The sequence below is a fragment of the Dromaius novaehollandiae genome, chromosome 16 (genome assembly GCF_036370855.1).
Source record: "Dromaius novaehollandiae isolate bDroNov1 chromosome 16, bDroNov1.hap1, whole genome shotgun sequence".
NCBI classification, from domain to species: Eukaryota; Metazoa; Chordata; class Aves; order Casuariiformes; family Dromaiidae; genus Dromaius; species Dromaius novaehollandiae.
The window spans coordinates 3,763,709-3,785,863 of NC_088113.1; the positions used below are offsets into that span (position 1 = coordinate 3,763,709).

Genomic DNA, 22,155 nt, shown 5'->3' on the forward strand with positions numbered 1-22,155 from the left:
TGCACTCTCCTTGTCTGGGCTCTTTAAAGAGCATTTCCGGTAAGCGCTCTGCAAGAAGGCTCTAGAGATGGTGGCCCGAATGCCCATGAGCGTCTCTGTCTTTCTAGCCCGGGCGCAGAAGACAGCAACTCGGAGCAGGATGTCCTGAGCTGCTGGATATGCCGCTCGGGGTCAAACTCCCTTTGCTGCCTGGCTCCAACCCTGTGTTCTACCGGAGCAAGCTGGGGCAAAAGGTAAAAGCAGTAGAAAGGAGTAGGAAAAGTCCCTGCTTTTTCAGCCTCTGCTTGCCCAGATACACTGAGCAGCCTGGAAAAGAAACAGCCTTTCACAGAAATCAGGGTGGCGACATGCTGTAGAGTGGGAGCTGCAGTCCTTAAATGAGACAGGGCTGGGAGGGCAAAGCAAGCTCCGGGCTCCGTGGTGCTGAGAGAAGGCAGGAGTTGCAAAGAGCAGGGCCCAATACTGGCCAGAGGGCGGGAGAGCGTGTCCCACCACTGGTCTCTGCCTGTGCGTGAGCTTGCCAGAGCCAACGCCAGCCTGGCTTGCGGCACCATGCAAGTGTGTGGCTGGTGCCCTGCGTGCAGCCGGCAGCAAGGCGTCCAGATGCTGGGGGACGGTGTCCTTCCGGCAGGGCCACAGATGTGACTACTGGCTCTGCAGGCAGTACTCTAAACTTCGGAGGCTTGAAAGCGCTACCCTGTGGGCTGAAGGAGCTTGGGAATGTCTTTGTCGCTTTCCTGCTCTCTCCTACCCTGCTCATGCTGTGGACGATATGTTTTACAGCTTCACCAGCCATCTGGTTATTTCAGTCTGGGCGATCCACACTGCCGCTTACTAAGCAACGAGTACAACGGTCTGCATGACCCGCATTTGCAGGCCTACTACAACCGCAAAGACAACCTGCGGAGACTGAAGAGAGGAGGTTACGTCACCAGGGATGGCAAAGTAGGTTGGCTATGGGGGTGAGAAGAAGAGTTTCCAGGAGGCAGGGTTGCCAGAGCGCTTGCTGCAGCCGCCTCTTGTGGGCGGAGGGCGCGGGGCTGCTGCGCTGCTTTGCCTGGGGGCAGCAGGAGCCCAAAGCCCGCTCGGGGAAGTCCCACGCCTGCTCTCCCAGGGCCGTGCCGCGCTGCCTGGGCGCCGACGGAGCAGCGGGTGCGTGGCCTGGCGGCGGAGTGAGGAGCGCTGCTGCCCGCTGCGGGGGTGGGAGCAGAGCCCCCAGCCGCTGCGCAGGGCAGGGGGTGCAGGGGAGCAGCTCCCGCTGCGTTAGCGCTCTTGCTGGCAAGGCAGGCTGCGTAGCGAGCGTGACAAGCCTTGGGTGATTTCTGCCCTCGTCCCACCGCAGGTCGTGTGCACTCTGCGGGAGTTCAACGACTACAGGCAGTATCTGGCCGCGCTCAGGACAGAGGCGGACAAAACGTACCGTTGAGAACAAGTAAGTAAAGCTCACTGTTCATAGGCACGTTTCCCGGTGCAGAGGGTTGGGGCTTTACTTGTTTTATCTCGGCAAGGCGTGAACTGAAGAAGCAGTGGGGGCTGTGCTGGTGGGCTGGGCATTCTGGTATAGAAACAACTCCCTGGGTCTGAGCTGAGATGGCACAGGGGTGGGGACAGGCAGGAAAGTCATCCCTGAGTGCCTGGAGTGCTGAGGCAAGCCCTTCTCTTCTCCCCTGGTTTGTGGCTGAAGCACAGCGCTGCTCTGGGCCAGGGTGAAGCCTCCACACGCAGGTGCGTGAGAGCGTGTTGTGGCAGAGGGGAGCTGAGAGCCGGTGTCAACTTTCAGAAAAGGCTTCGAGAACAACTGGCAAAATTAAAGAGTGGCCCCGAACTGCCACAGGGGATGGACATTTCTCGCCTGCGAGAGCGGCTGCTGTGGGAGCAACGAGAGAGTTGGAGAGCTGCAGAGCGGGACGTGAGGGCCAGGTAAGAGACAGGACAAGGAACGCTTGCGCTAGGAGCGGGACCGTGGCCCTTCAGCGAGGTGCCGGCTAGAGCCTTGCGTTCCACGGAAGACCGCCAAATTGCTGCGTGAGCAGATGCTGGTTGTGCCTGGAGTGGTGCAATCAGTGTTTGGAGCCTGGCAAAGGCAGCTGGAAGCTGTTTGGGGCGCTGGAGCCAGGAAGCCCAGAGCGGGACGAGGACAGTGGCTGAGCAGGGAGTGGTCTGGGCAAGAGAGCTGCAGGCGCTTTGTTTCAGCCCTCTCTATTTGTCTGAAGGTTTCTTGCCATGATTGTGCAGAGGATGGAGAAGCTTGAGGCTCTTGAAGAGATCAAATGCCTCCCCCAGCAGGCTGAGCCAGAACAGCAGCAGCTGGGAAAGAAGAGACACCCAGGCACCCGGAACAGCTCAAGCGAAGACACTGCTTTAGAAAGGAATGCATGGTAGTAACACAGGTTACCCAGTACATGCAGATTTACACAGTCATGTCAATAGCACTCAGTGTGTCTGCTGTCAGCTGTGAAACACGTCCTTCGTGCTTGCTGATGATAAAAATCCGCATAACTCGCAGCAGCTCTGTCTTTTGTGAGGCGTTCATTCAGGCAGACCCTCTTGTGAACGTTGTTCATGGGCTCTTCCATTTGTGCTCTCAGAGCAGGAAACTCTTACTTAGCCCGGTGGCCAACACTCTTTGCCATGGAGAACATTCACAAATGGGAATTTTACTTACTTTTCCCTGTAGGAACTGAACAGACCAATCAGTCTTCAGTTGATGGGAAGAAGACCAGAAGACCTCTGTGTACTTCAGGGGTCTCCCGGGAGAGCTCGAAGGTCATGGATAGTTCCACATGCCAAAGCACCTCATCTCAGGAAAAAGATGCTACTCAGACAGCTGTTGAGGGGAGACCTGTGAGTAGGAGCTGGGTGGATGTGGTGGCTCTCCTTTGCGGCAGCGCATTGGCGCTCAGGACTGCTGGGAGGGCGCTGCCGCACACACAGCCTCTCTCGGCTCGTGACGCATAGTGGGTTGTCAGAGTGTCTCCTGAGAAATCCCCTGGCAACTAGGAAGGGATCTTCTCAGCCTGGGAGTCTCTGTCTTGAACAATTAGGAGGGGTCTGGCTTCCTGACCTGCGGGGCACTTATTTCCACCTCCGGCTGAGACCACTCCCCAGGAATTCAGCTTGTCTTGGAGCCAGCTGTTCCAGTGTGCACCATGTCCTAATCCTGAAGATGAAGAAATTTGGGGGCTGAATCACAATTCCTGCCTGTTTTTGTTGTGTCGTGAAGCTTATTCTTTAATGCATTTCTTAACTCTTCAGGAAGAAGAAACTCTGTCCAGCAGCAAGCTGCTGAGCTCCCAAGAGCCTGCTCGTCAGGAACTTCAGAGTCCTGAAGACAGCTTGAGTGAGCCATCGCAGGAGGACCAAGACACTGAAAACCAAGGTATATACACGTCTGGACTGCAGTGCCCGAAGCCTCTGTCTTCCCTCCCAGGACTGCAGGCAGTGCTCTCCTTCCTTCTCAAACCTCCCCTTTCCTCTAGTTCAGAAGTCTTTTACAGGAGGCTCCAAGAGAAGAGCTCTAGCCTAACAGAGCCATGGCTGCTTTGCTGGCCCCCGTCACAGCACCTGAGGGGAAACAGTGGGGAGGGCTGGAGCCTGTGTGCTGACCAGAGTTCACGACAAGATTAAACAGCAGACAGAGGAGGTTTCCAAAGGGTAATGTCTCTAAGCAAGTGATGAGCATCAGTCATACTCACAACAGGAAGACTTTCTAGCTGAGGGATGATGTCTCGCTTAGCTTTCTATACCCTCTTGCCAAGGTAGAACTGCAGGCTTAGAAGTTACTCATTGGTGGCTGGTTGTTTCTTCTTGCAGAAGGCAGTACAGAGGATTCTTCTAGACAGCTGTGTCTCTGTCCTGAGACAAGAACATCCCTCTCTTCAGGAGCCTCTGAAGAAGACAATGACTCTGACTTGAAAGAGAGCAGAAGATTTTTGCAGGTATGACATCAGCATCCCCCTACATCTCAGAAGATAGCAGCTGTCATGCTCTGACATGGTTTAGGGGTACCCACTGATAGGGTTCAGAAGACTTTCTTCTCTTTATCCTGAGCCTTTCCTGCCTCACCATCACTGCCCCCTGCCCCATACTTAGTTCAGTCCTCTAGCTTCCTGGTGGAAGGGCTTTATTCTCAAAGCACCCAAATGAGAAAGAGCTGCGGGATGCCTCCGGGGTGTCTCCACCAACACATCCTGCGCCCACAGGCTCCGGAGCCTCATTTAATCTCTGACCCTTCCCCACGGACCTTGCCTGAGCTACGCCACAGGGGGCCTGTGCCCGACCTTGCTGATTCTGCCCTTGCCTTGCCCACCTGATTTCCTGGCTTGTCCGTGACCTGCCTCGTCGCTATGGGCTTGCTGGCAACTGCCAAAGTGTCAGCTGGCCCTGGTTACTGTCACCACTGTTATGGAAATTAGGCTTGTTGGCCACCATAACAGGGCTCGACCCTAGGTTCCCGCAAGTAAAGTTCAGAGCCAAATCAAAACAAATTAAATTTTAATCACGCGCGTGCCATAATTACAGCTCGAGCTGGGTGCCTCCTAAGAGGGACCCTAACATAAACAAATCCTGGGCAATTACAGTTTTTTCAACTTACATTTCCCACCCCTCACGCGATAGTTAGACCAATAGTAATTTTTTGGCCTGGGGTCTCCTGCTCCTCATTGGGTCTCATCGTCATTCTGAGGTAAGCTGTTTTTCTCCTTATTTTTGTTTTTTGCGGTCTCTGATGACGGTTGTACCTCTGTTTTTGTTGGGTCTTACTGTTGTGTCTTAAGGTCCTGAGGAGGACGTGATTCTAAATCATAACAATTAACACTGCCCCAGCAGTGAGCTGAGGCTTTGTCCCTCAAGGTCCTAATGCCCTGCGCTGGTCTTCTTTCAAAGCCTTGACACCCTCCCTTTCGGGGTGTGAGATACATTCCTGCAGACACCCTCCCTTTCGGGGTGTGAGAGGCAGGAATGCAGACTGCTTGTAACTTCCTTATCTTCCTAGCTTGAACCAGCTCTGAGGCCCTTTTCTTACTGGACTAAGTAAAAGTTCATTATTTTATCTAAGTGCGGCCTAAGGCTTCAGCAAATTTAGCTACTCATGCTAAGCAAATGTTATAGAAGTTGTGCTAAGCAGCTACCTCTAGACAGTTTCAGTTTGCTATTCTTTAACAGTTCCCCCCTTTGTTTTTATGAAGCATCCCTGCTAATACTTTAAACAGAGTTCTCAAAGCCTTGCAAGGCGTACTATCACGTTCCATAATCTTATGCATGATATGATCGTAAGCAATAGGCATAACACAGTTAAAGTTAGCACAACTACTACTGGGTGCAACACATGATTATAAACGCTGTTGTAGTTGGTGACCACCCTAGAAGAGTTTCCCAGCCATGATGTTCTCCGTCCCTTTTTATCCTTTCCGAGACGTGGTGTATCTCTTCCGCATCATGACGAATGGTGATTAGAGTTTTCTGTCCACTGTTTCGGATGCGTTCTAGCAGTCAACGCAAATCATCATGTTATAGTAGTTTCTTTACCAGGGTGAGATTCATCCCAATGGGGGTAGGTAGTAAATTTTGAATTAATGTATGAGTAGATTGTAACAATTGATAAGATCTAATAGGAGCTGAATAATTAAAGTCGCATCCCATAATCTTGGGTAAAGTTACAAATACAAATATTTGAGTGATGACTTGTATCTACAGCAATGTTATCTATGAATATAAGATTACAAAGTGTTCTTACACATACACATCCTTTTTTAACATATACAAGTACAGTTCAACTTTAGCAGCAAAAGAAGAACATAGTATGACAGTATATGGCCTGTTCCATTTAGGTTTTAACTTGGATTTTTGTGAAAATACTTTAACTAAAACTTCATCCCCAGGCTGTATACCAAGCACTTGTATGTCAGGTGGTGTGGATTGATATCATTGAGCATATATATATATATACATTTTTTTTTTTAAGATTTTCAAACCTTTTTGCATACTTAGAACATACTGGGTTAGTCGTTCATCTCTGTCTAACAGGCTGGTCTTAGCTGGAATAATAAGTCCCTAGTACAGCTAAATGTCTCCCGAAGAGAATTTCTGCTGGTGTTAGTCCTATGGGTTGCCATGGGACATTTCAAACATGCCATAGAGCTAAGTTTAATGCTTCTGGCCATTTTAGGCTAGCACGTGTGCATATTCTTGCTATTTTTTCTTTTAATGTTCTATTCATTCTTTCTACTTGTCCTGAAGATTGTGGGTGATAAGGGGTACATAGGTTTCTTTTTATTCCTAATGATTTATATAACTGAGTGATTATGCTGGCCGTGAAATGGGCACCCCTATCTGAATCAATGGCTTCTGGGACCCCATACCTAGGTATGAGTTCTTTCAGTAAGGCTTTTACCACTCCCCCTGTGTCGGCCTTTCTTGTTGGGAAAGCTTCTACCCAGCCTGATAACTGATCTACTATCACTAACAAGTATTTGCACCCATTGGCGGATGGCATATCCGCATCATCTATTTGCAGCTTTTGGAAAGGGAAGTCAGCCCATGGTCGCCTCCCCTAAATCTGAGCTTGGCTTGTTATTTGAAAACTTCTGGCAGGTCGGGCAGCTATTTGTTATTCTTTTAGCAGCTGCATAAATTCCTGGAGCAGCCCATACTTTCTGTACCTGCTTAGCTATTGCCTCGGCTCTCCCATGAGCTTTATCGTGAAACCACCTAGCTATAGTAATTAAATATTTTTTTTGGTAGAATTGGTTTTCCTCCAATTGTCCATATTCCATCATCACTTTGTTTTGCTTCCCACTGCTCCCACTGTTTTTTCTCTTCCACTGAGCAGTCTTTTTCATACATAGTTTTGGGGTCTATTAAGTTTGGCCACTCGCTCTGGTCCATCCTTGGAACTGCCCCCATACATTCTTTCAGAGGCTGTCGAGCTGCAGCTTTTGCAGCAGCGTCGGCTAAAGCATTTTCTCTGCTAATTTCTGTAGTGTCTTTAGTATGGGCTGGGCAGTGTATTACAGCAATTTCTTTGGGCAGTTGAACTGCTTCCAGCAAATTACGTATTTCTTCTCCATTAGCTAATTTCTTTCCTGATGACGAAAAGAATCCTCGTTCTTTCCATCACATCCCTGTTGCGTGACATACTCCAAATGCATATTTAGAATCGGTATAGATATTTACCCGCAGGTTCTTACCTGTTTTTGCTGCTTGGGTCATTTTTGAGTGTACGCGAAAAAATAGTCGGAGACCCAGTAAATCCCTGTGGCAGCCTCGTCCAAGTTAATTGTTGTCCCTTCTAAGTGAAAGCAAAGAGATCTTGGCTGTCTTCAGCTCTCAGTATACTAAAAAAGGCTGCTGTTAGGTCAATCACAGTAAAATAAGTTGCCCAATGAGGTATTTGTAGTAAAATGGTTGAGGGGTCGGGAACTACTGAATGTGGAGCAACTACATGTTGGATTATAGCCCTTAAGTCTTGTACAAACCGATACTCCGGATCACCATCAGAATCTTGCCTGTTCTTTTTAACCGGCAGAATCGGAGTGTTGTACAGAGATTCACAGACTCTAAGGATACCCAGTTTCAAAGAATGATTGATTTGTTTTTGGATACTCTTCTCTGCTTCCTTTGGGATAGGGTATTGTTTAACTGCAGGAGGCAATCCCCCCTTTGTTTTTATCGAGACTGGACTAGCTGATTTCAGTAGTTCCACATCCATTCCTGAAGAGCTTCATAACTTTTTAGAAACTGATTCTAAACTTGTTGGAATTTGCAGATTAGTCGACTCTGGTTCTGGTGTCTTAGCCAGAACACATGAGCCCATAATTATTAATTGTATCCCTTCCAGCTGTAAACAGATCTGCGTATCCAAGGCTTGCAGGAGATCTCTCCCTAAGAGGCAAGAGGGCGAGTCTGTGGAAATTATAAAACGTCCCCACACTGTTTTACCCCCAATAGTGAGCAATAAGGGCTTAGATAACATTCGTTCACCTTTTCCCATGACTCCTTGCATCACTATTTTGTCTGATGACTTGCATCCTTTAGGCTCAAAATTTAAAAGGGAAAGGGTGGCTCCAGTATCTACTAGAAAGGGAACTTCTAAACCTTCTATATTTGCCATTGTCTGCCCCTCAAAATTCAAATCTATATCCCATAAATTTACCCCAATTTCCACAGTATTTTCTGAGTCTCCTATCTCCTGTCATTGTGGGCTGACTGGGAATTGCCTGGTCTCATTCTTAGTGTTTGATTTTCTCATGCTGGCCCCTCTATTCCCAAGTACACGGGGCCTCACTGGGCATTCCTGCTTCCAGTGCCCTTGTTCCCCGCAATAATGACAAACATCATTAACTCTCAATTGTACACCACGTTCACTTTGATTCCATCTACCTCCTCTGGTTCTGCCGCGCCCCCTCCCCTTGCCAGCCTGGCATATGCTCTTTAAAATACTTTTGTGTATCAGGGGCTGCTTGATCTATAAAAACACTAATTGCGAGAGCATCGTTGAAGTTTTGTGGGGTCATTCCTCCATATTTTAGCAGGGCTTACCACAGAAGTCCCCATAGTCGTGGGGGTGTTCATCTAATCACTGTCCGCATTCTTGCACTTCAATCCAATTTACTCCTAACTCTCTGCATGCTCTAATTACTTCTGCTAAATTTCAAAGTCCTGTTTGACACACAGCTCTATCTCCTGCATTATTACAATCCCAATTTGGATCATTTGCTAGCCAGAGGTTTCTATTCCCCCGGCTTGCTGCGCTTCTTCCACATCTTTAATTATCTTATCCCATTCTTTTGGTTGAAATAATTCCCTCAAAAGAATTTGGGTATCACTCCAGTTTGGGTTGTGCCCAGTGCATATATTAGAAAATAACTGGACACATCGCTCTGCATCCTTTCTTAATCTCTGCATTTTACCCCCCCCCCCATAAGGCGAGATCGCCAGGGTCCCGGGGTTGATTAGTAAATACCCACAGCACAGGAGGGGGGGACTGGCCCCTCCCTTTCCCCCTGGCTGTAAAGCGGCAGGGTTAGTCAGCACGTTGGGGATCATAGGATAGAGTCCGGCAGCCGGTGGAGTAGAGGGAGAGGGAGGAGGAGAAGAAGTAATGACAGAGAGATCATCAGGCATATAAGGTGGAGCAGAAACTTTTGGAGCACAGTCCGGGGTACTAGTATCTGCTAGCACAAGTGTTACCTTCGGCAGGTTTCTTTCCTCCCTCCCTCCTGGCTCAAATGCTTCCGTGCCCATGCCCAGTTATCCCAAACATACCAGTAATCCATTAGACTTGGAAACCTGTCTTCTAGACGATTTCACAAGGAAGTTAGTTCCTGCTGATCAAAAGTCCCTTGCGGTGGCCACCGTTCTGCTGGGTTTCCCTCCTTTGTCAGGAATGGGCAATCCTCCTGACACAGCTGGATCAACCTTTTTTCCTTAGATTTTTTTGGTACTCCAGTTTTCCAAAATTTCGGCTAAGGGCGTCCCCTTTTCTATGCCGAAATTATTCCCCATACTGAGTTTCTGAAAAGTGCGTCTTAAGCAAGTCAGGCAGCGCACTTCCTTACCAGTAACACCAGCCCCTGTAGCTGGTGCGATCACACTCTCTTTCTCTCACTCTCTGGGAACCGCACTCCCACCCCCCGAGTCTTTAACTGCTAGGACTGCTGTCCCTGCGCAGCGGGCGGCTTCCTCAGCCGACGGGTGCCCCGGTCGGTTCCCAGGCTACACACACACACACACACACACACACACACACACACAGAGTACTGTTCACGCTCACACCAGTCTCAGTGACTCTAGACTTCTGTCTTACAGTCTTGCAGTGCGCCTTATGCTGATCAGGCTGTGCATCCCTGCTCCGGCTGGACCGAGCTGGGACTTACAACCCACTCAAACCCTGGGGATGGGACTCGCACCCGTCCCCCTGGTACGCCTTAGAGTGGCCAGCCCGTGTACCCCCCTGCCTGGTACGCCTTACGGTGATCAGCCTGCCTACCCCTTACAGTGCACTGTTACCAGACCAGAATTTAGAATTTAGGCGGGAGTTTAAGACTCACCTTCTCGGTGCCTCTCGGTGCCAAAGATCCCAGGTGAACTCACCCGATGGCACCAGATGATCGTTTGGAGACGAGAGACCCCGACAGTGGTCGCCTAGGGTCCCATCTGGGGTGCCAAACTGTTATGGAAATTAGGCTTGTCGGCCACCATAACAGGGCTCGACCCTAGGTTCCCGCAAGTAAAGTTCAGAGCCAAATCAAAACAAATTAAATTTTAATCACGCGCGTGCCATAATTACAGCTCGAGCTGGGTGCCTCCTAAGAGGGACCCTAACATAAACAAATCCTGGGCAATTACAGTTTTTTCAACTTACATTTCCCACCCCTCACGCGATAGTTAGACCAATAGTAATTTTTTGGCCTGGGGTCTCCTGCTCCTCATTGGGTCTCATCGTCATTCTGAGGTAAGCTGTTTTTCTCCTTATTTTTGTTTTTTGCGGTCTCTGATGACGGTTGTACCTCTGTTTTTGTTGGGTCTTACTGTTGTGTCTTAAGGTCCTGAGGAGGACGTGATTCTAAATCATAACAATTAACACTGCCCCAGCAGTGAGCTGAGGCTTTGTCCCTCAAGGTCCTAATGCCCTGCGCTGGTCTTCTTTCAAAGCCTTGACACCCTCCCTTTCGGGGTGTGAGATACATTCCTGCAGACACCCTCCCTTTCGGGGTGTGAGAGGCAGGAATGCAGACTGCTTGTAACTTCCTTATCTTCCTAGCTTGAACCAGCTCTGAGGCCCTTTTCTTACTGGACTAAGTAAAAGTTCATTATTTTATCTAAGTGCAGCCTAAGGCTTCAGCAAATTTAGCTACTCATGCTAAGCAAGTCTTATAGAAGTTGTGCTAAGCGGCTACCTCTAGACAGTTTCAGTTCGCTATTCTTTAACAACCACGTCTGCTCTTCTCATCCTGTTGGGGTACTGTGGGATGGCAGGATGCATCCCAGCCCGGCAGCATCGTCCTCCCGGCACAGGCACAGCTGCAGAGCTGGGGCCAAGCCGTGGTCCTGGGGTGCAGAGCAGCTGAGGGAAGCCCCACTGTACCTCCCCAACCAGGGCCCTCCGTTCTTCAAAGGGCCTGAGGAAATGATACGGTAGGACCCATCATGTGGGTCCTAACTCTGGAGGCCCAGCTTGAGTGTTGGGTAGGTCAGCAGGGTATCGAGAGGGAGCAGCAGGTAGATTGACACAGCGTTCAGGGTCTGGGCTTTAATCTCCAAAGACTCAGATCGTTTGGTGTCTCCTCAGTGTGGCTGGGGTCAGGTGAGAGGTGCTGCAGTACTGGGAGGACGGATACGCCGGGATGCTCTGCGGGGGGTTCACGCTTTTGGGATGGCATGCTCCCCCCTGGGCATGCTCCGAAGCCCATCCTTTCTCAGGCAGGAGACACCCGCATTTCTAGGACCCCCATGCGTGTCCCAGGCATGTGGTGAGCTATGGGAGAAGCACCCAGTGCTGGAGGCGTCCCGGCCTGCAGCTCTATTTGACACACGGCGAGACGTCGTGGGAATAACTGCCGCGATGTCCTGCAGGAAGGACAAACGGCCGGGAGCTTGATTTATTCATGCCTTGGCTCTGGGCCAGGGGCCTGGGTGGGGCCTGAGTCTGGGCTGCCTGGCACGTGCAAGTGAGTTGCGCGCTTCCAGGCAGGTCAGCATCCTTAGTCAGGACTTTTTTGATGAACTGGAGTAGGGGGTTGTTTGAAAAAATCTGATTCACAGAAACAGAGAAGCGTTCGTGCGTCAGTGGCAGAGGCCCAGCTTGGAGCTCCTCACCGACAGCAAAACCAGTGTGAAGGGGAAGAGGACCAGGAGCGAGAGAAGCTGCAGGCTGGGTGCTGAGACGCTGCTCTGCTGCTGTGGCTGTGTGTGTTTTACCTTTCAGCGAGCACGTGTGACTGTGTGCCTGTATAGCACACTGATTTCCAGCATTTCTGAAGCAACTGTCCAGATTCCCGTGTGGGACAGCTGGGCCACACGTAAAATCCGTAAGCTGTATGGCTTAGGATGATCTACTGGCCCCTTCCCACAGCCCACACGTGCGCGCGTGTACGACCACGTTACCCTCCTGCGGCAGCAAAGCCAAAGACTGCTTGCTGGTAGCTAATGGGCTCCTTAGCCTTTCGCAAACCGGGTTTTGTTGAGCTGTGTGTCTCTCCTGTTCGATAAAAGCCGTATCTGGGGCTGCTGAGGAGCTCCTTCCAGCAGCAGTCTCTCAGAGTCCTGTTGAGACCTTCTGATGCTACTTTCACAGCTGATTTCCATCCCCTGCTTGAGCCTGTCCTGGCATTTTCTCTGCATAATCTCTCTGGTCCCCTGAACTTCATCGTTAAGCAGCTATTATTAGACTCATTTCTTGGCATAGACAGGAGCTGTGACAAAGCCTGCAGGTCTACTTACAGAGCGCAGTTAGACGTTTTGTTAGTTGCATTAATTAAATTAATCCCTTCTGAAAAAATAAAAGACCTTAAGAGCTCACGTTCAGAGTGTGGAACAAGATTCCCAGGCTGCAAGCATCCGGATAACAATCCATCGGGCTTCCTGCGGTGCTGTGTCTGTTCAGGCACTAATTAGTGCTCAGCGCCCAGGTGAGGGCTGCTGTGCAGAGGCACCGCCAGCTCTCCCCGGGCAGCTCCGCGGGAATCAGGGAGGGCGGCCGAGGGGCTGCCGGGGGCTGTCGGCAGCAGCGGGGCCAGGGGTGGGAATGAGCTGGGCACAGAGGATGCGGACACACAGACACACAGACAGACGTACACCCCAGGAGGGATCCAGCCCCAGCTGTGCTGGGCATTTGCTGCCAGGCTTCTCAGCCAGAGCTCCCCAAACCTGGTGTGGCTTTACATGAGGGTCCTGGCAGAGCGAGGAGGGGGAGAGAGCAGCATCAGTCACCACCTTTCCCATCACTGATCCCGCTTGCTTGCGCCCCCTCTGATTAGCAGCCCCTTCCTTACGGAGACTGGGCTGTTGCAGAGGACGAGCAAGGCTGGTGGCACGCCGTCCCCAGGATTACACCGATGCGTATTGCAAGCCCGGTCTGCCCGACCTGGCATCGGTGGGCATGTCACCATCCCTACGGTGCAGGGCTAAGCCCTGGGAAAATGCTGAAATGGATGGAGAGGGAAATGGCTGAAGAGATTCAGATGTGCAATATATGGTTGACTGACTGATTCATCCTTTGTTATACAGGAGATGCAGCGAAATGGTATTGCCTGATCTTAAAATCACTGAAATCTATCACTCTCTTAACTTGACAGCACTTTCTCTTTGCTCTAGGATGTAATTTGTTCTTGCAAAGTTTCTTCCTTCTCAGTCTGGGTTCTCCTCTTACAACATCCCTACAAGAAAGTCACAGTCACCTGGACTCTCCTGGTGTGCAAAGACTTTTGCTACCACACTGCAGGACTTAGGCTATCAAGGTAGGATAATTTCTAATGAAGAACAAGGGACAGGATGGGAAAAAGTAGCCCTTGGGCAGTAAAACCGCTTTGGGAAAGGCAAGAGTTGAGTGCTGCGACATACCTGTGCTGGAGTCCATCCCATCCTTTCTGCCAGTGAATCACTGACTATGAAATCCAGCAATTCTAACAGTTACTCTTTGCTTAAGTGAAGCTGTTAATCTTCTGGAAGACTATTTCTTGGCCTGCACATCAGTGAAACTTTACACATTAAACCCAAATATTTACTGCATGCTATACATCTGCTCTACAACCAAGTGACATCAACGGCAAGGACTTCAATCAGCCCCTCGGGTGATGTAGTTGACATAAGTTAAACATAAAAGTCAGCACATGAATTGCAGACTGTAAAATCTACTGTCATGTCTGCAATTTATGCTGGGTTGATTAGCCCCGCTGGCCTCTTGGGGAATGGGCGTGAGACCCCAGTGTTGTGGCTAATCAGCATCTTGCAAACGATAGTGCTGTTGCTTTCCTGCCAGGCCCTGCCCAGCACGGCCTCGGAGACGCATGGGCTCAGGGCAAATGCCCTCGCTAGCAGTGGGAGGCAGGGAGCAGCCCCCAGCCCGCACAGGGAGCAGCCCCAGTTTTGCCTGAGCAGCCCAGGGCCAACTTGCCGCTCCAGCTCCCCCAGCACGTGGCAGTCCCTTGAGACAAGGCCCTGGTGCAAAGGGGTTAAACCCAGCCGAAAAAAGCACTGGCTGCCTCCTCTGTTTAAACACTGCTCGCAGGTGCTTACGGCTTCTCCAGCTATGCTGAGGGCCGTCTGCCTCTCTGCCGGGAGAAACGCTCCTCTTTGTTCGGACACGGCTCTCTGGAGCCCAGTGTTGTGGTGGGGTCCTAGCTTTAACTTTAGCACAGAGAGGTGAGGAGAGGTACCCTTGGATGGCACAGAGTCTAGAGCTGGGCTGGGAACTGCCTCCTGGAGACATTAGCGGATGATTTTGCTCATCCCCTGGCTCCCGTGGGCGCAGCTCCCATGGGTGCAGCATTCCCCTCTGGCCAGGAGCCGCCCACCCACACCGTGCTCGTGGAGAAACTGAGACACAGAGCGAGGTGATGCAGGTCCCGGCTGGGTGCGGGATGCTGAAGGGTCTGTGCCACCGCAGCCAGGGCTTGGCCCACTCCCCTTTGCTGCCTGGGCAGTGCCTCCCCGGGGAGAGCAGCCCGGCTGTCCCACAGCGACGATCACCCTGGGCTGGCAGCACAGACGCGTTATTCGCAGCAGCCCCTCGGCTCTCAGCAGCTGGCTGAAGGCGAAGCCACAGCTGCCCTCATTTCTCCTGGCTCCTGGAGGCTGCTGCAGCTGGGAGCAACCTTGCAGACATGGGACAGCTCCAGACCCAGCAAAGAGAGTATGTTTTCCACTGGCTGAGAGCAATAACTCAGGCAGGGAGCGTCAGTGCAGCTCTGCTCCCGGCCTGGGTCCTCCTCCCAGCCCAGCTCAGCCTGATGCTGAAGTCAAGACAGAAGTGCAGAAGTCAGGACAAACACAGCAGGGCAGGATCTGAACCCCGGTGTTTCAAGCCCTGGCACTTCCGAGCTCATGGGCAGTCAAAATGGGCATGGCCCTGCAAGAAGCGCAGGCACTGAAATCACGCTTCCCAGCTGCACAGGCAACACGCGGGTGCTCGCTGGCTCGGGGGCGTTATCTGCTGGCAAACACCGGTGACGTGGCCTTTCCCATGGGCACAGGCGGCCTCCTTCTCTAAGACTGGCAGGTGCCAGGGCGCATGCTGCCTGCCAAGGTGTTTGACCTCAGAGATGCTTTGTTTAGACGTAGCAAAACCCTCCCACCCTAGCCCTGTTCCTGTCTGCTCCAGGCCCAGCATCTATTGCGCCTCACATGTCTGCTAGGGACATTGCGCTAGCCCTGGAGTGGGCTGTGAGTGCAGAGGGGAGAGGCAAATGGCCACGCGTGCTTGCAGGCTGGGCCAGGGGAAAGGCAAAATCCTCCTGCCTTGCAAATGCAGAGCCACTGGCAGTCTGGCCGGCGGAGAGACCTGCAAAAAAAAAAAGAGAAAAAAAAGAAAAAAAAAAGCTGCAGGCTGAAAGCCGCCACCCCAATACCCTGCCCTGCTCAGCCCAGCCTCCTCGCCCCCACGAGCGAGCCACCCTGTCCCCATGGGCCTGGAGTGATCTGCTGCTGCCTGCAGCCCCCCTTGTGCCAGTTACCCACCCTCTTACCCGAGCCCCCGGGGGAGGACAGGCCAGCACTGGGTGATGCATGGGCAGGCCAGCTGCCCTCCTGGCTTCTGCATGCAGCCGGGATGCCCGTGGGAAATGTCCTGGAGCGAGAGGAGATCTTGATGGATGTTACTTGAAGCTTTAAGAGAGCAGAAGTATTAGAGCAGCTGGCTGCAATATTTAGTTCCCAGACCCAGTGGGAAACACTGGAGGAAAAGTCTTCTGTCGCCAACGTGGGGCTTCTCAGAGCAGGGGGGCAGGACGGGCAGGAAGACCCTCATGTCCTAGGAAAAGGTTGTTTATGGGCCCTGAAGGATGCTCCTCCGCATCTGGAAGAAAAGACCCTTCAGCGTCAGTTTTGTAAATTAAATTTTGCCTTGGGGTTCACCTTTCCAGCAGGTGTTTGGCCCATGCTCAGGCACAAGCTGGGCTCTGGCTCTGGCAGGGTGCTGCTGATGGTGCCTCAATAGCTGCTGCTGTTGTGTCGTGGCTGGTGGGCTTGCTGGTGCTGACCCACCCTCCAAGGGACCATTTCTCCTTCCCACGTGTGGGGTGAGGAGTAGCTCTGGATCAAGTTATTTGTGTCAGGGTTCGTCTGGAGAAATGCTGCGGAGCAAATCTGGACTAGTGACCCCAGGCTGTAGCTGCTCTGGTGAGCCCATAACCATGAGGCGCTGCAGCTTCCCCCTGCAGCAGTCGTGGTGCCCGGTGCCCAGGGTCTGCTCCGGTACGGCACGCTGGGTAAGCGCGGGGCAGGCTGCTGCAGAAACTGCTAAGGGTGTGAGAAACAGCTGTGGGATGCCTCCGGGGTGTCTCCACCAATGCATCCTCCTCCCACAGGCTCCAGAGCCTCATTTAATCTCTGACCCTTCCCCACGGACCTTGCCTGAGCTACGCGGCGGGGGGGGGGGAGCTGTGCACGACCTCCTTGATCCTGCCCTTGCCTTGCCCATGACCTGCCTCGTCGCTATGGCCGTGCTGGCAACCGCCAAAGTGTCAGCTGGCCCTGGTTACTGTCACCACGTCTGCTCTTCTCATCCTGTTGGGGTACTGTGGGATGGCAGGATGCATCCCAGCCCGGCAGCATCGTCCTCCGGGCACAGGCACAGCTGCAGAGCTGGGGCCAAGCCGTGGTCCTGGGGTGCAGAGCAGCTGAGGGAAGCCCCAGATGCACTGCCCTTGCTCTTGCCACACCAGGTGCTGCTGGATTGACCTCTTGCTGCTGATGCACTGTGGGAAAAGGCAAATGCATAATTTAAAGCTGACAGCAGGTGCCAGCAAAGAGCTATTCTACAGCAAGTGGAGGCCTGTTGTGTGCGGGGGGGTGTTCGGCTTCAGCACCGTGTGCAATGCTGGGCATCTTCTGCACACCCCGCCCGAGGGCTGCCAGGCCCAGCATGGCCTGACCCGGCCCGCTGGGTGCCACAGACTAGAGACCAAGCTTCTGCTTGGCCACCCACCCTGTCTGTAGCCAGAGGGGAGCATGGGTGCTTTACAGCCAGCTGAGAACCTGCAAACATAACTCACAAACTGTAACATCAGCCCTGACCTGGCAGCCTGGTGGGTGCAAGCAGGGGTGCACCCAGCCTCTTGGGGCTGGGTGTGCTTGTGGGTTTTTGGACCTAGAGCTGAAGCACGGGGCATGGGCTTGGGTGTCCCACAGCCTGGAGAAGGGGACAGGAGCCCTGTCAGAGCTGGCTCCCTGGACAGAGGCTGCGCCTCTCTCCAGAGGGCACCGAAGCTGGGCCCCAAGCACCCCCACCCCTTCCGCGGAGGAGGCGGGAGCAGCTCCATGTTCAGAGCTGCAAGTGCCCGCTGCAGCCCCGGGCTCCTCTCCCTGCCCTCTGCCCCGGCGCAACAGCTGGCAGCACAGAGAGGGATGGGGCCATGGCTCCCCTCTGGTCCATCTTGCAGGCACGGCGTTGTGCCCTTGAGTCCTGGAGCAGCACCCCACGGGGACAGGGGACACGCTTCACCAGGCTGACCACTGACCGCTTCCCTGTTGGTTATCTAGGCTGAGAGAGTCTCTGAAGAGGGCTTTGGGAGCTCCTTCCCACTGAACTGACAGCCCAGCCCCTCCAGCCCTCAGCTAGCCCAGCCCTGGTTTTCACAGGGTGGTGCTGAGCCCCATGTCCCTCCTCTGCATGCTCTGGCTGTCTGCTCGGCCACATGGCCCCGGCTCTCGAGGGCTCCGCAAAGCTGTCCTCACTGGGACAGCAAGTTTCTTAGCAAATTCCTTTGATACCAGCTGGGGTAGCATCTCACGCTCCCTACCTGATTGGTAGATGTCCATGCTACTCCTGCTCTGCAACAAGAGTTATTTTTACTCCTAGCTGTGCACACACTCCCGCCTTCAAACCTGCCGGAGGAGCTCCCGATCTCGGGCGTCACGGGGCCCGCTTGTCTCCCTGCCCCGCCGTGCCCAGGGACCCTCGTCACTGCTGCTGTGGTGTCAACCATCCCTGCTTCCCCTCCCAGTAGCCCAATGGGACCCAGCCTTCTGCTGCCTTGGCGCCAGGTTCTGCTTGTTTTCACCTGCGCGTACCCCAACAGCCTCCACGCCGGGAAGGGAAACAGGACGGGCGTTTCTCTTCATTGGGGTTGTCACTTCTTCTTCCCTGGGTGGGAGGGACATGGTCCCAAGGCAACACAGCACTGGTTAGGAGCCCACATCCTTACCCTCCTTCTTGGTGTGTCTGTCCAGGAACTGACACAGAGGTCCCAAATGCCTCCCCCCGTCCCCCACTTTGCCGTGGGCTGAGCTCTTCCTTCCCGAGTGCCCCCTTCCACCTGGCAGTACAAAGCTCTTTTTTGTGGCCTGACAAGTTAACTGGAGCTTGTTTGGTGGGAGGACTTGTGTATGTACACGGCCTCTGCTATTTCCCCCTTCCCAGTGGTCTTCTCAGCTGCCTATCCCAGCAGCAGGACCAGGGCCAGAGATGGACATCTTGTCTCTGGCTGGTTTCCTGTCAATCTTGGTGACAGTCAAGCCTCCTTCCCCTGGCAAACTCAGGGCTCCCTGGGACACAGCCAGCTGGGAGCTCTGCCAGGTATTTTGGATGGTCAGGAAAGGGCTGCTGGACCTGGGAGAGCTCCAGCTCCTCAGGTCCGGGGGCTGTGTAGCTAGCACAGAGCGGCCGTGAACATCAGCTGTCCCTCCTCAGGCTGCCAGACCCAAGGGTCTGCCCCGGGCCACGCTGCTACCCGGGGCAAGAAAGGGCTGCTGCTCTTCGCCGCTGGCCGCGGGCTTCCCCTTGCAGTCCACAACGCTTCCCAAGGAGCCTGCCAACCCCAGCGGCTGCCCCAGGAGAAGAGACCCCAGGGAGGGCAGCGCGGACCCCCAGGAGACGGGCAGCCTGAGCAGGACTCGCAGCATCGGGGCCGGCAGCCACCACTCCCCGGTCACCGCAGAGCGCCCCGTCCAGAACAGCCCTTTGCTCCTTTCCAAACAGCGGTTTGAATTTGCCCTCTTGGCTGGTGAAATCCTATCCAAAGCAATTCCCCAGCCATTTCTCCAAATCACAGTAATTACCTCATTACTTTCATATTAATAGAATTCATATGGCCCGGAGAAGATAACCAAAATTAGCCCCGCGCCGTTTGCAAGGGGAGGACGAGGGGGCAGTGGAAAGCCAGGCTCCGAGCCGGATGCGAGGTGCTCAGCCAAACCGCAGCCGTGCCTCGGGAGCGGCAGGCTCCTGCTGCCACCGCCTCCGGCTGAGCCCCCGCCTCTGCGCTGCCAGTCCCGGCCCCCAGCGGTGCCCACGGGCCGGGGAGCTGCACCGGGCCGGTGCCACGGTGTCTCTAGTGCAGCCAAGGGGACGGGGGAGTGCGGAGACGCAGGCGAGGCCAAAGGGCGGAGGAGGGAAGGGGCAACGCAGCACGGCGCGTGCACACAGGCGTCTGTGTGTGCGTGCGTGTAGATGCACACGTGCCCATCTGCGAGTGTGCACGCGTGTGCTCGGATGGGTGTGCACATGTACTGCCTGCAACAGCCTGGGGCCCGGACGGGTCGGTGAGGGGCAGCCCTTGGAGAGGGGACACTCTCACCCTGCCAGAGGCCTCTTGGAGGGTGCACAGGCTCCACTGGACGCCGGTCCCCGACCAGCTCACGCCTGGCCCGGAGAAGCACCAGGGATGCTGGCACTGCTGCAGCAGATCCATCCCTGAACGATTGCCTGGAGTTTGGGCTACATTTAGTATGAAGAAGTCAGGCGAGAGGCAAGCTGATGCCAGCGCCGGCCCTGCGCCCGCGAGGGTCCCACGAGCTGGACCAGGGAGGACGGTGTGGCTGAGCCCGGTGATGCTTCGGGGGGTCCCTGTGCAGGGACGGCGGTGCCCCTTCCCAGGCTGTGCCCCTTCCCAGGCAGTGCGTGACGGCTGGCTCTGCCCCCTCCTCTGTCCCTGTGCCGGGCAGGGGCCTCTGGCTACCTCTGTGAAGGCTTCGCACAATGGGGACGTCTCCATTCTTTCCAGAGAGGGGACCAAAAAAAAAAAAAAAAAAAAAAAAAAAAGCAGCGATTCATTATCCGCAAAAGCAACAAAGGCAGTCGCAGCGCTGAATAGGCCTTGCAGCTGAAGCCGTGCCCCTGGAGACGGCCGGCGGCCCGGCCCGGCTGAGATGGCCTCTGCCCGGCCTCCCCAGTGCCGCTCGGCGCCGCGGCCCTGGGTGCAAGCGGCGCGCTGCAGGGCTCCCGTCCCACCTGCTCGCCCGTCAGATGGGAAGTGCCCCCAGACAAAAGCCAGGGCTGCGTCTCCCACCCTTGGGCTTTGCCCCGACATGTGTCTCTTTAACCTCTTCCTCGCGGCCAGCTGCTACGAGGGGACCCTCCTTTGTGGCCATGGCCTGCACACCCGGAGCAGCAGGCGAGGCTCCCCATCTGGCCAGCGATCCCTCGGCTGTTAGAGACCCCCCCTGCACCGTGTTATAACGGCCTTAACCTCCCCACCGCTCCCCTCCGCCCCGCCTGCGTCGCCTGCGTCGCCCACCTCTCCCTGCTGCCCCAGCCATGCCGCCCCGCGGCTGCTCGCAGCCTCGAGCCCCAGGCGGGGAGGACGATTTGGGAAGGGGCCGGGGGCACCAGGGCTTGCAGCAGCCATGCTGCGCCCCGTGCGGCTCTGGCGCCCAGGCTCGGGGGGCTTGCGGGGAGTGCAGGGTCTCAGGAGCGATACCTCCCCAGGGCAGGCCTGGGGCGCCACAGGACACGGCCCATGCGCGGACGAGGTGGGAGGGGAATTTGCCCGCTCGGGCCTGTGGAGCTCCACCGCTCCTGTGGCTGCAAGGTGGATGAATCCGGCCTTGGAGGCCACAGTGGCTCCGTGCATAGGCTCAGCACCAACCTACGCCGTGCTAGGTCCGTCCCAACCTCACCACGGCAAAGCCATGCGCCCTTGCCCTTGCTCGCTCAGGTACTGAGCACCCCAGGGAGCCTGGCGGTGGATGCTGGAGCGCCCCGGGATGCCAGGAGGAGCAGCCTCCAGGAATCCCTCTGCCTCGCGGAGCCCGGCAGCGGCTGGGATGGGGGAGAGGAGAGGCGAGGAGAGGTGGCAGCTGGTATCCCGGGGCTGGCTGAAGCCCAGCGCCCTCCCTGCACGGTCAGCGGTGTCCCCAGGCTGGGAAGAGAAGAGGGAGACTCGGCTCCCTCGCTGGACATCCATCTCCAAGGAGGCCTTATCTGCCGCTAATGCTTCGCAGCAGACTCACAAAAGCTTGTGGGCTTGGCAAGATGCTCCGAAACTGCATTTGCTCCAGATTTGCGGTGTGGTCCCCCTCTGACTACAGTGGCTTCAGGAGTCAATTGTGGAAGGCGGGTCGCCTTGCTTCCAGAGGCTCCGTCCCACCGTGGCTCCAGTGCTGGCCACAGGGCGACAAGGCCAGGTGTGTAGCTGGGCCGGCCGGCACCACAGGCCACTGATGCTCGGGAGAAGACGCAGGGGAGCTGCGGGGGTACAGGAGGGCCTGCGTGATGGCTCAGAAGGCAGGGCCCAAAACCACTGCAGGCCAGACTGCGCTCAGACCACTCAGATTTCCCTTTTCTCTTTTCTCCAGTTTCCACTTTGCCGCCACCCTGGAAAAGGGACCGCCCGTGGCAGGGAGGCTGCTGCGGGCAGGCCGAGCTCAGCCTGCGCTGTGCATCACCTGTCCCGGGCAGGGAGGCGCAAAGAGGCCCTGGGGCCAGAGCCCACTGGCTTCAGGGCTCTCCCTGCAAAGGCCTCCTTTTCTCTTGCAGGCTTTGGAGAGGGATGGCATGGCTGCCTGTGGCATCCCAGAGGCCATGGACTGGGAGAGCTACGGCTGCAGTGGCCAGGTACTGCCCCCGCAGCCAGCTGGCTGCACGGGGACAGGTGAGGGCTTGGTTTTCCAAGAGCAGCCAGCGGGGAGCCTGCCAGAGGTGTCTAGGAGCTCTCCCAGGCACGGGCGCTGGGGCATTGCCGCCCAAGGTGCTGGAGCGGCACAGCCCTCGGGGGCTTG

At 54.8% G+C, this 22,155-nt stretch overlaps 1 protein-coding gene across 1 annotated transcript; it reads left to right on the forward strand.

Moving 5' to 3' along the window:
- The first annotated feature begins 2,215 nt into the window (after positions 1 to 2,215).
- LOC135330088 (uncharacterized) lies at positions 2,216 to 13,834 on the forward strand. Its single transcript, XM_064521291.1, has 4 exons — positions 2,216 to 2,844; positions 3,256 to 3,379; positions 3,814 to 3,938; positions 11,764 to 13,834. Exons 1-4 carry the CDS (start codon positions 2,563 to 2,565, stop codon positions 11,881 to 11,883), a joined length of 651 nt encoding a protein of 216 aa, XP_064377361.1. The 5' UTR covers positions 2,216 to 2,562; the 3' UTR covers positions 11,884 to 13,834.
- The last annotated feature ends 8,321 nt before the right edge of the window (positions 13,835 to 22,155 follow it).